We start from the raw sequence: 16,075 nt of genomic DNA, 5'->3' as shown, positions 1-16,075 counted from the left end.
CTGCAAGTAGTGAGCTTGTGCACCCATGGGGTAAATCAAAGTCCTCACTCAGAAAGGCAAAAGTACAGAGAACCCCATCCTCCCTCAGTTGTAAAAGACATACCAATCCTTTATCCCTCCAGTTCTTAAAGGCAGGTGAGAAGGTGTAACCTGAAAGCTGGGAATTGCTATGAATGGGGGCCAATAACGAGAGATCTTTGCTATCCAATCCCAAAAACTTCTGCACTTGCCTCCAGACACCCAGGGGATGGGCCAGTATAGGGGCATTTCGAGCCACCCATCTCTGAATTGCTGAGGCAGGTGGTAAAAATGGCCAACCTTGTAAGCTCAGCTATATCCGTTTTGCATTTTTTTTTACAGGGAGAGCCATTAGTTATCAAAGTGCCCAAACCATGATTTAAAAATAACAAACATGCTGCCCAGTAGTATAGTTTAGGATTTGGGAGAGCCAGTCCATCTTGTTGCTTGGGCTGCCAGAGCTGACTGAGCCGTAGTCTCGCCTATCTGTTTTGCCATATAAATCGAGACGTGACTCTGTGTAGATCATCAGATACCAGGCAGGGAATATTACAGGGAACGTGTTTGAACACGTAGAGCAGTTTCAGTTGAATTCTCAATTTTTAATAATTTGTTACGCTCTGCCCAGGAAGTGAAAAGATCCTTGTGTTCTTATGTTCTTCTTAAGGAGTGGCCCTTCTATCTCTCCTTAACCTCTGTGGAACTAGGGCTAAATGCCTGGTGCATATTACATTCCCACAGAGGGAGACAGCTCTGTGAGCAGGACCCTGCTGGGTAGGGTAAGAGTCAGAGCCTACCTAGCTGGTATCAGGAGGCCCTGCGTCTCTAGGAGAATGCAGCTCTTAAATACATTCCTAACCTAACAAGCAGGCCGATGCAATATAGTGTGCTCAACCAAACGCACGGCTTTAATCAGGCGCTTGGATGGCGTTTTGAACACGTGTCCAAAAACCCTCATGCAATAAGGGGATTAGTGCGTCCAAAGCGCGTGTCCAAACCAGTAAGAAGCTAATAGCACTCATCGCATGTAAATTCATGTTGATGAGGCTATTAGCTATTACCTCTGAATGGAAAAAACAAAATGCGCACATTTTTACTCTCAAAAATTAACACCTACCCTGAAGCAGACAATTCTTGAGGAGCCCCAAAAGTTTACAGAAAAGCAGAAAATGCTGCTTTTCTGTGGTTCTTCCAACTTAATATTGTGGCGATATGTCTGAGAACTAAAAAAAAAAAAAGTGTTGCTGGGGGTCAGGTTAGGAAAAGGGACACTCAGTTAATGAGCATCCATTTTCCTAACCCATGGCTGTGCACAGGTTAGGAAAACAGACGTAAAATTGAGCTTCTGATTTCCTAACCCGCTGACAGCCACCTCTCCTGGGCTTCTGATGCTGAGGAGGTGCTAGAGATGCCAAATTTTCCCTAGCACCTCCTTTTTACCGCTGTGGCCCATTTACATATTAAATCGGGTGCCCAGGAGAAGTGGATCAGCAAACGTTAAGAGAGCGGGCGCTCAATCATGAGTGCCCATTTAACGCGCATCAATATTGCATCGGCCTGTAAGACTAAGTAATCTGCTGGAGGTAAGCAGTGTCACTAGGAGAAGGCAGCTCCTCTATGCATTTCTGCCCTGACTAAACCTATGAGTGTTTGCTGCTGGAAGGTAGGCACTCTGATTGTATGCTGAGAAGTATGAATAAAGCTATAATATATTAAAAAAAAAAAAAAAAAGGCTGGAGTCAGCATGGTTTTTGCCTCCAGTCTAAGTAAGTTGCTCGGTCATCCCTCAGTTCTCCCAAGCTAATAGGTCCTGTTTAATCTTAGCAATAAGGCTCTCATAATTACTTGAATGAAGATGTTTAGGGATATAAACGTCTAGGTACCTGACCCCATCCCACACTACCTTAAACTCTTTAGGTTCCAAGGGGAAGATTTTGGATTTGTCCCAGTAGACTTCGTACATTGCAATAGATGTTGCAAAGCAGGGCCAGACTTTTGCTAATCAGTCAAATAAATAAAGACATCACCTGCATGTAGGGAGATCTTATGTTCATGTCTGCAAAATGGCAGGCCCTTGATACTCTGATCCTGACATACTACAGCTACAAACAGTTCAATCACCAAATCAAATAGTAGTGGGGATAGGGGCCAGCCTTGTTCCATTCCTCTGGTTGTAGTGACAAATGAGAATTTCCTAGCATGTAGCCAGATGGACACAGGATCAATGGGTTATATGCTCCCCTGCTAGCAGATGGAGATGGAGTCAGGTTTCAAAGCTGACATCACCCTAGATACACCCCTGCAGTGACCTCAGCCAATCAATATCTCTCCATCTCCTAGCAGATGTGGATTGTGCCTTCCCTATCAGGAGCACAGTACTCTTTAGAAGAGGAAATTTTACCTTTCTCCAATTTAAAAGTAAAATTTAAAGATCAAGCCCCACTCTCCTGCGGTGATACCTAATGATCCCTCCCCCAGTTGAGAAAGCATTTGTGCTTGAGGTTTCGCATACGTTGCTTGTATCCATGCTATGTAATGGTTCGATTTATTTTTTGTGTTTTACATCTATTGCAAATAAGAATGGCCAAGAGAACCTGTCAAAAGCTTTTCTGTGTCCAGGGAGACCACTAGACCTATCATTCCCAGCCAAGTGTAGTATGTCAAACAGTCTCCTGGCATTAAAAAAAAACCTGGCTGTTTATTAAGGAAGGCAGTATGGTCTGTTCCCTGTACGTACCAGGATCAGTCCAGACGGTGGGTTATGTCCCCCGTCCAGCAGATGGAGTCAGACAAGGCTTCGGAGGGTGCTGTTATAAGAACATGTGCACCCTCTGCAGGAGCTCGGTATATCTCTGACTCCAGCAGATGAGAGTAGGGGAACCCGGTGCTTCCCCCCCATGAAGGAATTTTATTTTCTTTTATTAGGCTTTTGTACTCAGGCTGGCTCAAGGTGTTGTAAAAGTCTTTCTTAGGTGTCAGAAAGTTTTGTTTGGAAAAAAAAAAAAAAAGGAGGAGCAAGGGCAGTGCTTCTCACGGAGCTTGCAGGCAGGGCTGATTTCAGTCTTTCTCTCTCTCTCTCTCTCTCTCTCTCTCTCTCAGCCTTCGGGCTCTGGACTCTGGCGAGACCGCCCTTCGAACCGCAGCGTAACGCAACAGTTAAGGATATCACGCTCAAAGCTGTCTTCCTGGTGGCCATAAGTTCCGCACGCCGCATCTCGGAGCTCCAAGCGCTCTCCTGCAGAGAACCCTATCTCCGGTTCACGGACTCAGGGGTTTCCCTACGTACAGTGCCCTCCTTCTTACCCAAGGTTGTCTCGTCTTTCCATCTGAATCAGACGGTAGAGCTTCCTTCCTTCCCAGCGGGAGAATCAGGTCACCTTCGTGCCCTGGATGTCAAGCAGGTTCTCATTCGCTACCTGGAGGTCACCAATGACTTTCGAGTCTCAGACCACTTGTTTGTGTTGTGGTCGGGACCGAGGAGGGGTTCCCAGGCCTCCAAGACGACGATCGCAAGATTGCTCAAGGAAGCCATAGTCACAGCGTACATAGGATCGGGTCAGGATCCCCCGCGGGGGATCAAGGCACACTCCCTCCGTTCTCAGGCTGCATCCTGGGCTGAAGTACAGTCCGTTTCCTCCCAGGAGATCTGTCGAGCGGCGACTTGGAAGTCCCTTCATACCTTTGCACACCATTACCGCTTGCATCTTCCGTCGTCCTTGTCCTCTGGATGCTCTGGCGACCAGGTCATTCGAGCAGGGCTTTCAAGGGCCCACCCGGTGTAGGGAAGCTTTGGTACATCCCACCGTCTGGACTGATCCTGGTACGTACAGGGAAAGGAAAATTACTTCTTACCTGCTAATTTTCGTTCCTGTAGTACCAAGGATCAGTCCAGATGCCCGCCTCTCAATTATGGGGTTCTTCTGGGGTACTTTCTTCCCTGCTTGATCTCTTCACCGCACTCTGTTTTTTCGTCTTGGACTACGCTCGATTTCTAGAGCCTGGTCCACCTCACGAGTCTGTTAGTCAGTTCTTGTTCTGCAAGTTTTCAGTTCCAGGGCTCTTTGCCTCAGTTGCAATTTGTTTTCATGGTTGTTGCGCTTGATCCAGCTTTGGTACGTGGTTGTTTTTTGGCTTTGATATTCTCTATACTGAGCTCCTGCAGAGGGTGCACATGTTCTTATAGCAGCACCCTCCGAAGCCTTGTCTGACTCCATCTGCTGGACGGGGGACATAACCCACCGTCTGCACTGATCCTTAGTACTACAGGAACGAAAATTAGCAGGTAAGAAGTAATTTTCCTTTAAGCGCCAGGCCATTCTTTATGACGCTTATGTCCAGGGTTACAAGAACACTTAGATTTTTGTAGAAAGCATCATTTTTTTTTTTTTTGAAACTTTCTTTATTGAGGTTTTTCAACAACGTACAAATGAACAGAACTCTTCCAGGACTAACAACTTGTTCTAACATCTTCCCCCTCCCCCTCCCCCTCCCCCGAACCTCATACCCACCACACCACATACATGTAACCATACATACATATCAGTGTCATACCATCAGTATCATACCATTCAATGTCAATGTAAGGGCCTATAACTGTGTCCTGCTTCCGAGACCTTATAGTGACCGAACAGTTACTTGGTCCTTACTTCGATCTACCACCTTCCCTGGAATGCGTATACTTATATCCAGTGGTGGCTAAAATAAGAAGCATCATTTTTTATTGATCAATATAAGTATTCTTGGGAGATGCTGATGCCATTTCTCTGACAAACTGACTATCAGCATCGTATTTATTTATTTATTTATTTATAGGTTTTTATATACCGATAGCCGTTTGCACATCGTATCGGTTTACAGATAACTAAAACTTTTTGACAGTGTCATTATACAGAACTTTTGGCACTGCCATTACATATACATGAACTGATCCTTCTTTTATAGGTAAAATACAATACAGTACTAGGTCAGGAATTCTGAAATTGCGTGACCACCTAGAGAATCATTTACATAGGTTGTCATGTCAACAGCATGGTAAGATCATCCCTAGCTACCCTGTGTATTTCTCCAAGGTGGGGCCCATTTACCATCACTCTTTAGATAGTCCTTTGTTCTGTTAGAATCTTGCTGGTCAGGGCAATTTATTTATTTATTTATTTTAACATTTTTCTATACCGTCGTTCACTGGGTACCGTCACAACGGTTTACATTAAGGCACATAAAAAAATGATGCTATAGTATATTAAGTTACACAGGTGCCCTTCATGATCGGTAACATAGTTTGTAAATAATAAAATTGGTGAGTGTAATAAATCATGTCCATTTCTCCTCATAACAGTTTAGGATACGAGATTAGCTTTACCGTTGTACTTTTATCCTTAATTGATGAACTCAAAATGAAACTCAAACTAAAATATCAAATAAAATTATACACTTATTGATTGTTTGTTTGTTGTTCCATTGTTTGTACCTGCTTTCCCCAGGGTATTATTCACTTTTCTCTTTCACATCTGTGGCTGTGTAAACCCCTGAGAAAGAGTGCCTCTATTGTGACAGTATAGCCTGAAGTTTCCAACCGTTGCCTTTTCCTTTTATGACCCTATAATTAGGCATCATAACTTGGCATCAGCTTCAAATGCTGTCCAGGTGTCCCTGGAATTTCTGCAAGTCAGGCTCAATAAGTCACTTAGAGTTCATATAGCCAAGACAGGCTAAGAAAGCAGAGGATTCTGGGTCAGTTGCCCTTCTCCATGTTGGTTTTCAGGCTCAGGCACACTCATCAGGTCTCCATCTGAATCTGTAGTATCTTAGTGAGTATTCTCAAATCTGAATTTAACAGTGAAATAGGCCTGTACGAGCTGCATTCTATCGCATCCTTTTCTTTCTTATGAATTAATGAAATACAGTAATCCTCCAAATCCCCCAGCGACTACTCGTGCTCACCTGCTCGCTTGAATAAAGATAGTAAATAAGGGGCAAGTTCAGGCAGGTGTTTTTTGTTTTGTTTTTTTTTAAATAAAAATCTATATGGTAGTCATCTGGTCCCGGGCATGTCACCCCTAGGAACGCCTGAAACACATCTTGTATTTCTTGCAAGGAGATGGGAGCAGCCAAAACTTCCTCATCGGTTATGGAGGATTGTGCATTGCTCTTTTTTCAGACTTGGACATCACGCTGCCTCATGAAGTTTTATGCCACTGTTGCTGCAGCTTCCTCATCCCCAGTGGACAACAACACCGTGGGAAGGATAGAGAGGAGAGTGCTGGACTCCAATCCTGTCATGGAAGCTTTTGGTAAATACTCTCCTCTCTTGCAGTCCCAAATATTGCTCTTAAAACATGAGTGAGGTGTTCGTTATGTGCCAGAATGTTTGAAAGACCGCAGTAGCCACGCAGAGTGATTTATCGCATTTGTTTGTACAAATTGGCAAGTGCCGGTAAGACAGCGGAGCCCTGATACCTGGGTATGAAATCCTGGTTATGATGCTCCTTCTGTCTCGCCCTTCTAGGAAATGCTTGCACCTTACGGAACAACAACAGTAGCCGGTTTGGAAAATACATCCAGCTTCAGTTAAACGGGTACGTGCAGGTTCCACTGTCAGCTCTAGCAGAGCCTGTATTTTCAATTTAGAAATCTCCTCTGCTTTTGGACTTGCCGGGTTTTATCTGTAAAGGCCTTTCCCACTCGGCTAGTAAGGCATTCCTGTTCCTTGTAGCCTGCTTTCTTATCTCCCTCCCTCTTAGCTTACTTTTAGGTATTGCTAGAACGGTATACATATCTCCTGCTTTCTCCTGCTTTCTTATCTCCCTCCCTCTTAGCTTACTTTTAGGTATTGCTAGTACGGTATACATATCTCCTGCTTTCTCCTGCTTATCTCCTGCTTTCTTATCTCCCTCCCTCTTAGCTTACTTTTAGGTATTGCTAGAATGGTATACATATCTCCTGCTTTCTTATCTCCCTCCCCCTTAGCTTACTTTTAGGTATTGCTAGAACGGTATACATATCCAAGATAGAATGTACAGCTCTTATCCTTTGCATTGATTTTGGATTAAAGCAGCATTTTGTTTTTGTTTTTTTCCTAGAACACAACTGCTGACTGGTGCTTCTGTTCAGACATACCTATTGGAGAAAACACGTGTTGCCCATCAAGCACCTCGTGAAAGGAACTTCCATATCTTTTATCAGGTTAGCTTGGTTTCTGCATAGCTTCCTGCTTATGTTTTCTACACGTTTTCCATTTTGTATAGAATAGCATGTATTTTATGTAGGAAGAACACAAGTGCCAGGCTGAATCAGACCAAGATCCATCAAGCCCTGCATTCTACCTCGGACAGCAGCCAATCCAGGCCACAAGTACCCGTCAGATCCCCCAATAGCTGATCTGTTTTTTGTTTCTCACTTCCAGGGATAAGTGCTGGCTTTCCCAAGTCTACCTGGCTAATAACTGTTTATGGGCTTTCCCTTTAGAAACTTGTCCAATCCTCTTTTGAATCCCACTGTTGATTGCCTTGTTCACCTTTTAATATACTCTCTGCTCGGGATAAATTCTACTTCCAGACAATGTACTATCTGAGCAGAAGGTGATTAAGAGACTTTTTCAAGGTCACACGGAGAGTGCTGGAGGTGGGATTATAATCTGCATCTACAGATTTTGCAGTTTTGTGCTCACCCCTGGATTACACTGCTCACCAGCAAATTTCTTATTTGTGTAGAAATGTAAATACCCAAATCTCTTTACGTAATATTGCAGTATAACCATGTTGTCAATAATAATCTTGCTTTTTCTATTTTTAGATTACAAAAGGTGCCAGTAAAAATGAAAGACAGGAATGGAATCTCCCTGCAGGGGCAAATTTCTCCTGGCTTCCAAATTCTGAGGGGCATTTAGAAGGTACAAGACATAGTGATGCTAGTTAATCCTGGACTACAGGAAGGTGGGGACTGGCCAATGCCACGTATGCATGCAAAATGGATTATTGACAAGAGGATCCTGTTTTTCCATCACTTTGGATTATATGGGGAAAATATTCTGAGTACGACATGATTTACTGGTGGAGATTTTCCATGTTGGAGCTTGGGTTTGAGTTCCTTTCTCCCTCTTCCATTTCCTCTTTGTGTGAATGAGCTGGGGAGTCAGGAAGCAAAGGGCTGGGGGTCTGTAATGGGTGGAGGGAACACACTGGATCTTTTGTAGCTTTTTAAGTTATTACAGCAGTGATGGAGGGGTGGGGGTGCTGCATGTAAACAAAGTAGCTCGTCTGCCTGAGATGAGGAAGACGACATAAACTGAGTCCTAGATAAAGGGAAGAGATCTTACAAGTGGTCGTGCTCTGTGGCTGGCAGTTGAGATATATCCTTGGCAACGTAGACTGAAATAATCAGGCAGACTGGATGGGGCCAGGCGGTCTTTTTCCGCTAGGTTACGTTGTTAAAGCATGTGTGTTCGTTTGTTCAGTTGGAATACTGTTTGAGAAAGTAGAAATATGATTTTCCTATTCTCTTGTTGCAGAGGACTGCTTTGAGATAACCAAAGATGCAATGCTTCATCTAGGCATTGATAGGTCTGCACAGAACAATATTTTTAAGGTGAGTTGAAATGTTTGACAGTGTCGGCATTCCTAGTTTTTCTTCTGTTTTGGGGTACCAGGAAGTACTATGCTGGCAAATACTTCTCTTTTTAGCAAAGCAAATAATTATATATCTGTGAGAGAGAGATGGAGCAGCAAATATACCCAGCTATCAGAAAATTAGCCAGAAGGGGGGGGTCAGGGGTAGAAATTATGGTGGTATTTTTCTGGTATATACTGATTATTATCGCACTCAGCTTTTGGGTATAGTTTACTTTATTATTCTGTTGAGTTTTGTATACTGATTTCGGTTCTGTGAAACCACTTGTTATCATGCCTGTTGGTTTGTGATTATACCACTGTTAATAAAACTTTAAATGATAAAAAAAAAAAAAAAAATTTGCCAGAAAAGTTCATGTGGCTAACTTTCGGACCACCTTGTGCCAGATAACTTCTCTGTCCCCAGCCCACCCTGAATTGTCCAGGCGAATAGCTGGCTAACTGCTTAGCTGGATAACGCATGGGCTTTCAGCTCAGTTGGACCCAGCCTCTTCCAGGGCTGGGGAGAGAAGAAACCTCTTAAATATCATCTATCCCCCAAACACAGAAAACATGTCTATTAAAGACGCATGGCATTGTTTCAACACTCAACAAAGAAAAAAACTGTTTTTCTAAGGGAGTAGTGAAACAAAGAGCCCCCAATCACATCCTTGTTGCATTTCCATTCCCTGTACGTACCTGGATCAGTCCAAACCCTGGGTTATGTCACCAATCCAGCAGAGGGAGGCAGAGAAAATATTCTAATGACTCTGACGTATACCCTGGAGCACCACCTGCAGTCAATCAGTATTTCTCTGTCTCCCAGCAGAGGTGGACGTTCCTAACCCCTGCAGTCTGTGGTAGTTTGTTATTTTTTAGTCAGGTAGTTTAGGAGTTAATTTTTTGCAGACTTTCTTTTTCTTTTCCTTTTCATCTTTCTCTCACTGACCTTATGTACCGGGAGTGGGATACTCCTGAGTTGGGGCTTAAGGTAGCACGAGCCATGGAAAAATTGTATCCATTACCTGAGGAAGCTTTGGAAATTTTAAAATTTCCTAAGGCAGATGCCGCTGTTTCAGCCGTCACTAAGAAAACAACTATTCCAGTAACTGGGGCTACGGCTCTTAAAGATCTCCAAGATCGTAAGCTTGGAGGTTCAGCTTAAGTGAATTTTTTAGGTTTCTGCTCTTGGTGTGCGGGCGGCCATGTGTAGTAGCTTGGCTTTGCGAGCTGGACTAAGATGGGTCCAGGCTTTACAAAACAATTCTTCCCTCTCTGAAGAGGAAGTTGCTCAGGCTGGTAGGCTGGAAGCTACAGTTGCTTATAGTGCAGATGCTTTATATGATCTCATTAGGACCTCGGCTCGCTCTATCGTTGCTTCTGTATCGGCTCGCAGACTTCTCTGGTTGAGGAATTGGTCTGCAGACGCATCCTCCAAAGCTCAATTAGGGGCTTTACCCTTTAAGGGAAAATTATTATTTGGTAAGGAATTGGAAGATTTAATTTTGTCCCTAGGGGAAAATAAGATTCACAAATTGCCATGCCGGTAATTGTTTTGCCTTCTTTCCACCTTTCTTAATGTGTGGAATACATCTGGACTGTGCTTCTAGAATGGTATTTTTTAACAATGACCACGCCTCTTGGACATTTTTTTACTTTTGTAGCTGCTCCTTTCAGTTTTTTTCTAACAATTTTTCTCATTTTATCAAAGTTTCCCTTTTGAAAGTTTAGCACGAGAGCCTTGGATTTGCACACTGTTCCTTTTCCAGTCATTAAATCAAATTTGATCATATTATGATCACTATTGCCAAGCGGCCCCACCACCGTTACCTCTCTCACCAAGTCCTGTGCTCCACTGAGAATTAGATCTAAAATTGCTCCCTCTCTCGTCGGTTCCTGAACCAATTGCTCCATAAAGCTATCATTTATTCCATCCAGGAACGTTATCTCTCTAGCGTGACCCGATGATACATTTACCCAGTCTATATTGGGGTAATTGAAGTCTCCCATTATTACTGCACTACCAATTTGGTTAGCTTCCCTAATTTCTCTTAGCATGTCCATCTCACCATCTTGACCAGGTGGACGGTAGTATACCCCTATCACTATAGTCTTCCCTGACACACAAGGGATTTCTACCCATAAAGATTCAATTTTGTATTTAGTCTCATGCAGGATGTTTATCCTGTTGGACTCTATGCCATCCCGGACATAAAGTGCCACACCTCCTCCCGAGTGCTCCTCTCTGTCATTGCGATATAATTTGTACCCTGGTATAGCACTGTCCCATTGGTTATCCTCTTTCCACCATGTCTCTGAGATGCCAATTAAGTCTATGTCATCATTTACTGCTATACATTCTAATTCTCCCATCTTACTTCTTAGACTTCTGGCATTAGCATACAAACATTTCAAAGTTTGTTTTTTGTTTGTATTTTCATTCTGCTTTTTAATTGATAGGGATAAGTTAGAATTTTTTAGCTCAGGTGAGTTTTTAGTTACAGGCACTTGGACTACTTTTCTAATTATTGGAACCTCACTGTCGGGATGCCCTAATTCTAATGCATCATTAGTATCCTTTAAAGATACCTCGCTCTGAACCATGCGCTGCTGAGCGACTGTCGGCTTTCCCCTTTGTTCTAGTTTAAAAGCTGCTCTTTCTCCTTTTTAAAGGTTAGCGCCAGCAGTCTGGTTCCACCCTGGTTAAGGTGGAGCCCATCCCTTCGGAAGAGACTCCCCCTTCCCCAAAAGGTTCCCCAGTTCCTAACAAAACTGAATCCCTCTTCCTTGCACCATCGTCTCATCCACGCATTGAGACTCCGGAGCTCTGCCTGCCTCTGGTGACCTGCACGTGGAACAGGGAGCATTTCAGAAAATGCTACCCTGGAGGTTCTGGATTTAATCTTTCTATCTAAGAGCCTAAATTTGGCTTCCAGAACCTCCCTCCCACATTTTCCTATGTCGTTGGTGCCCACATGTACCACAACAGCCAGCTCCTCCCCAGCACTGTCTAAAATCCTATCTAGGTGACGCGTGAGGTCCGCCACCTTCGCACCAGGTAGGCATTTTACCAGGCGATCCTCACGCCCACCAGCCACCCAGCTATCTACATTCCTAATAATCGAATCACCAACTATGACGGCCGACCTAACCCTTCCCTCCTGGGCAGTAGGCCTTGGGAAAGTTCTTGGAAAAGTACATTAACTGATATTAATCAAGTTGACTTAGGAAATAGCCTCTGCTATTACTGGCATCAGTAGCATCGGATCTTCTTGGTGTTTAAGTGCTTGCCGGGTTCTTGTGACCTGATTTGGCCTCTGTTGGAAACAGGATGCTGGGCTTGATGGATCCTTGGTCTGACCCAGCATGGCAATTTCTTATGTTCATAATGCCAAGGCCCCGAGGTTCTTTAGTCGGCGTTGGGAGACAGGGGCAGAAATGGTAGACGCTCTAGTTCTCCCTTAGCTGTCAGTCGTCCTGTTGTACGTGTTTCCACCGTGGTTGCTAATCGGCAAAGTGTTGCGCCGGGTAGAGGCCCACCAAGGGGATGTAATCCTCGTAGCACCGGAATGGCCATGGCGGCCGTGGTTTCCGGACCTGGTCAACCTAGCGGTGGACGACCCCTTGCGATTCCCGCTTCTGCCCAAGCCTGTGGGGCTTCATGCTCATTCTACCTGGTTGCAAGCAGCTTCTTGTGCTGAGTGTCAGCAAGTTTCACCACAGGACATCTGTAGGGCGGCTACTTGGAAGTCTTTGCACACTTTTGCCAGGCACTACCGTCTGGCCATCCAAGCAGGACTCCCAGGGTCCCACCCAGTGTAGGGAAGCTTTGGTACATCCCAGGAGTCTCGACTGATCCGGTTACGTATAGGGAAAGGAAAATTGGTTCTTACCTGCTAATTTTCGTTCCTGTAGTACCACAGCTCAGTCCAGAGTCCCGCCCATTTTGGGATAGGGGAATTGGAGAGTCCACTCGATCAGTGTTTTTGGCTTCAGGTTCTTGTCCTGCGCAGGTGAGTTGTGCCGGCAAGGTTTCTTTTGAATTTCTAAGGTTCTTCTCCCCTCTGCCCTTTAGGGGGAACATTGTAGAAAGTTAATATTGGTTGCGTTCTTTTCATCTGGCTTGGGTACAGTTCAATACTGACGTATTGCAGGTGGCACCTCAACTTAAGTGGCAGTGTCTGTCGAAAACTTCTCTGTCTCCATCTGCTGGAGGGGAGGCAAAACCCAAGAGTCTGGACTGATCCGTGATACTACAGGAACGAAAATTAGCAGGTAAGAACCAATTTTCCTTTTTCTTCTGTAAGTTTTTTTTTTTTTTTTTTTTTAGATGTTTTTGTAATGTTGTCAATTTCAGCCTTGCCATCATACTCTGACAGGTTGTAAATTCTAATTCCAAATTCCCTGTATGTATCCGGATCAGTCCAGACTCCTGGGTTATGCCTCCCTTCCAGCAGATGGAGACAGAGAAAGTTTTACTGACACTGCTTCTTAATCACACTTGCCACCTGCAGTTCCTCAGTATTTCTGTCCCCAGCAGATGGTAAATGGGTGCAAACCTGCAGTTCTGCGACTGAGACAATTTTTATTTTTCCTTTTGAGCCTTCCTCCCGGGGGTTTGTTTATTTTTCTGAATCCTGAGGGGGGTTCTCCCTGTTCGGTTGAGGCTGGTGGGTGACCCTTTTGTGTGTGCTCGACTTGTGCACCCATGGGGTGTAAATCTGGTGGTCCAGATCCCTCCCTTTCACGAGGCCGCTTAGATGGCTGCAGGCTCTAGGTACATTTTTTTTTGTCTGAGACAGCCTATATATTTTTTGTTTTGTTGTAGACTCTGTCTCAGTTCGGGTGATTTTCATTAAAGATTAAAAAAAAAAAAAAAAAAAAGTTAAGCAGTTTTCAGTTCTGACTGAGCGGCAACCCTTCCTCCTCACTTAGTAAAGTGGTAGGTTTTATTCTTTGTTTATTTTTAGTAGCTCCCCTCTCTCTTGTCAGCGGCAGCATGCAGTAATGGGCCGCTGATCAGCCTGCTGCGCGTGTGGCTCTACTCTGTCGCAGCTCAGCCGACTCGGCCTCTGTTCTTTGTGTTCTGAGGATGGGAGGACTCCTTCGACCACCCGACTGCCACATAACAGCACTGGGGGGTCCTCTGCTTCCACCCTGCCATCGCATCGGGTCGCTGACCGGGGTGCTGATCCCTTCCCAATCAGTGTGGGAATGGTGGCCATCTTGAATTAGCATTTGGTAGTTCCCACACTGTCGGTGGGGGGAGGGGGAAGCTCCTCCACGTATGTCACCGACCCGTTCTGTCTCCGCCTGCAATCGGGGAGACTTTGGTGACTTAGAAGATCCCATGCTGCCACTTCCTGGTTCCTTGCCTGAGAAGGCTGGAACTGTGAGGCCCTTTTCTGCAGACTTTGTGCTGCTGTTGCACGAGGCTTATCTAACCAAGCAGCAGGCAGCTTCTGCATCCAGGGAGCCACGGTCTTTTGCATCCCAGCCTACGGGGGGCGTCTGCTAGATCCAAAACAGGTTTGATCTGGTTGGCATTGGGTCACTCTGGTGTAGGATTCATCGGGTTCCCCCTTGGGTTCTGGCTGGGGGGGGGGTGATTCCGATGATTCTGTCGAGACCCCCATAGAGGCAGAGGAGTCTCAGGTTCAGGATGCTCCAGCAGATCCAGGAGCTCCAGTGTCCGCAGATGCGGATCCAGGGGACGTTATGGGCGGTCCCGTTGCCCAAGGGGGATGACCCAAAGGTGGCTTTTCAGGTTCTTGGGGTTAAAATCCCACAGGAGGACTCTGACTTGAATGGAGCGGATCCGGTCCTTGATGGGATGTGGGGTTCCCCCATGGCCTTTACGTATCACAATTCGGTGCAGAAAATGGAAGCAGAATGGGGTATCAAATCCTCGCAATGAGGCGAGGCTGGTCCAGTCTGTCGTTCCCACTGTAGGAGGCTGCCTGGCGATACTTTTCGAGGAATGGGCCAGTATTACTCAGGATCAGTGGGTGCTCAGTGTGTTGCTTGTCCCGTCCGCGATTTGTTCCTAATCTCCCCGTGCGGCTCCTTAGAGAAACGAATACCAGTTTGAGAAATGTTAAACCGTCTGCGTCTCCTGAGGGTGGTGGTGCCAGCCCCCATGAAGAGCTTCACAGGGGGTGGTATTCCATTTATTTTGTGGTCCCAAAGAAGGAGGGGACACTTTGCCTGATTTTAGATTTGAAGGAGGCGAGTGCAGCACTCAAAGTTCCGGGTTTTAGAATGGAAACCCTGAGGTCTGTGGTTGTAGCAGTTCGCAAAGGGGAGTTTCTGGCGTCCCTGGATTTGACAGAGGCCTATCTGCACATCCCCATTCATCAAGCCTTTCCGCATTTTCTGCGATTCATGATTCTAGGACAGCATTTTCAGTTTCAGGCCCTTCTTTTCGGATTGGCCACAGCGCCACGCACCTTCACCAAGGTGCTGGTGGTGGCAGCGGCACTCCGGCAGGAGGGGATTCTAGTGCATCCCTATCTGGATGACTGGTTTATCAGGGCAGAGTTGGAGGTTCTTTGTTGCCAGTCGGTTCAACGGGTTCTCAAAGTGCTACAGTCGCTAGGTTGGGTTGAGAATGTAGCAAAGAGTTGTCAGTCACCAACGCAGTCCTGGAGTTTCTGTTTTGACATCCTAGTCGGCAAGGTGTTCCTTTCAGAGGAGCGGTTCTGAAGTTGCAGGAGCAGATCCGACGGTTGTTGCAGTTACAGGTGCCCAAGGTATGGGATTATTTGCAAATTCTGGGCTCAATGACCTCGACACTATAATGTTTTCAATTTTGTTGTGATTGGCTTGGGTAGAGAGTAATACTGAGGAACTGCAGGTAGCACGTGTGCTTAAGTAGCAGGGTCAGTAAACTTTCTCTGTCTCCATCTGCTGGAAGGGAGACACAACCCAGGAGTCTGGACTGATCTGTGGTACTACAGGAACGAAAATTAGCAGGTAAGAACCAATTTTCCTTTCTTTCCTTGCAGATATTATCGGGGCTTCTGCACCTGGGCAATATTCAGTTCTCAGATTCAGTGGATGAATCCCAACCCTGTGACCCACAGGAGAATGCCAAAGGTAAACTGGGAAATTAGATCTCACCAGGAATCATGCGAGAACATATTTGCTTCAGCTTCTTCCCTGAGTAAATCAGTGACTGCAGTGTATCATGCAGGGTGGATAGACTAAAGTGATTTCCCCATTTTGTGTCTCTGGGGAAAGGTGCTTGGCGATTTAGCCCACAGTGAGAGGTCTCAGAAAGCCATGTTCAAAGGCTGAACACTTTGATACCTCCAGGTTCAGTGTTCACGCCATTTGATACTGTAAAATTCTAAAAATTGTTCCCTGTACGTACCAGGATCAGTCCAGACGGTGGGTTATGTCCCCCGTCCAGCAGATGGAGTCAGACAAGAACTTCTGAGGGAGGTGCCACC

The 16,075-nt window shown here is 45.4% G+C and overlaps 1 protein-coding gene across 5 annotated transcripts in view; it reads left to right on the top strand.

Annotated features, from left to right (window-relative positions):
- MYO19 (myosin XIX) overlaps nt 1–16,075 on the top strand; it is a 152,479-nt gene that overhangs the window by 15,433 nt on the left and 120,971 nt on the right. For 4 of the 5 annotated variants that reach the window (XR_003858125.1, XM_029611651.1, XM_029611652.1 and 1 more), the window contains 6 exons: nt 6,176–6,308; nt 6,524–6,593; nt 7,098–7,200; nt 7,810–7,906; nt 8,525–8,601; nt 15,629–15,719. Coding sequence is in view for 4 of the 5 variants with exons in the window: in XM_029611651.1 (XP_029467511.1) it covers nt 6,176–6,308; nt 6,524–6,593; nt 7,098–7,200; nt 7,810–7,906; nt 8,525–8,601; nt 15,629–15,719 (571 nt within the window). In the remaining variant the exon portion in view is untranslated. The remainder of the gene's footprint in view (nt 1–6,175; nt 6,309–6,523; nt 6,594–7,097; nt 7,201–7,809; nt 7,907–8,524; nt 8,602–15,628; nt 15,720–16,075) is intronic. The other variant, XM_029611654.1, reaches the window with a different exon arrangement.

The sequence above is a fragment of the Rhinatrema bivittatum genome, chromosome 8 (genome assembly GCF_901001135.1).
Source record: "Rhinatrema bivittatum chromosome 8, aRhiBiv1.1, whole genome shotgun sequence".
NCBI classification, from domain to species: Eukaryota; Metazoa; Chordata; class Amphibia; order Gymnophiona; family Rhinatrematidae; genus Rhinatrema; species Rhinatrema bivittatum.
This window is presented reverse-complemented; position numbering and strand designations above follow the sequence as displayed.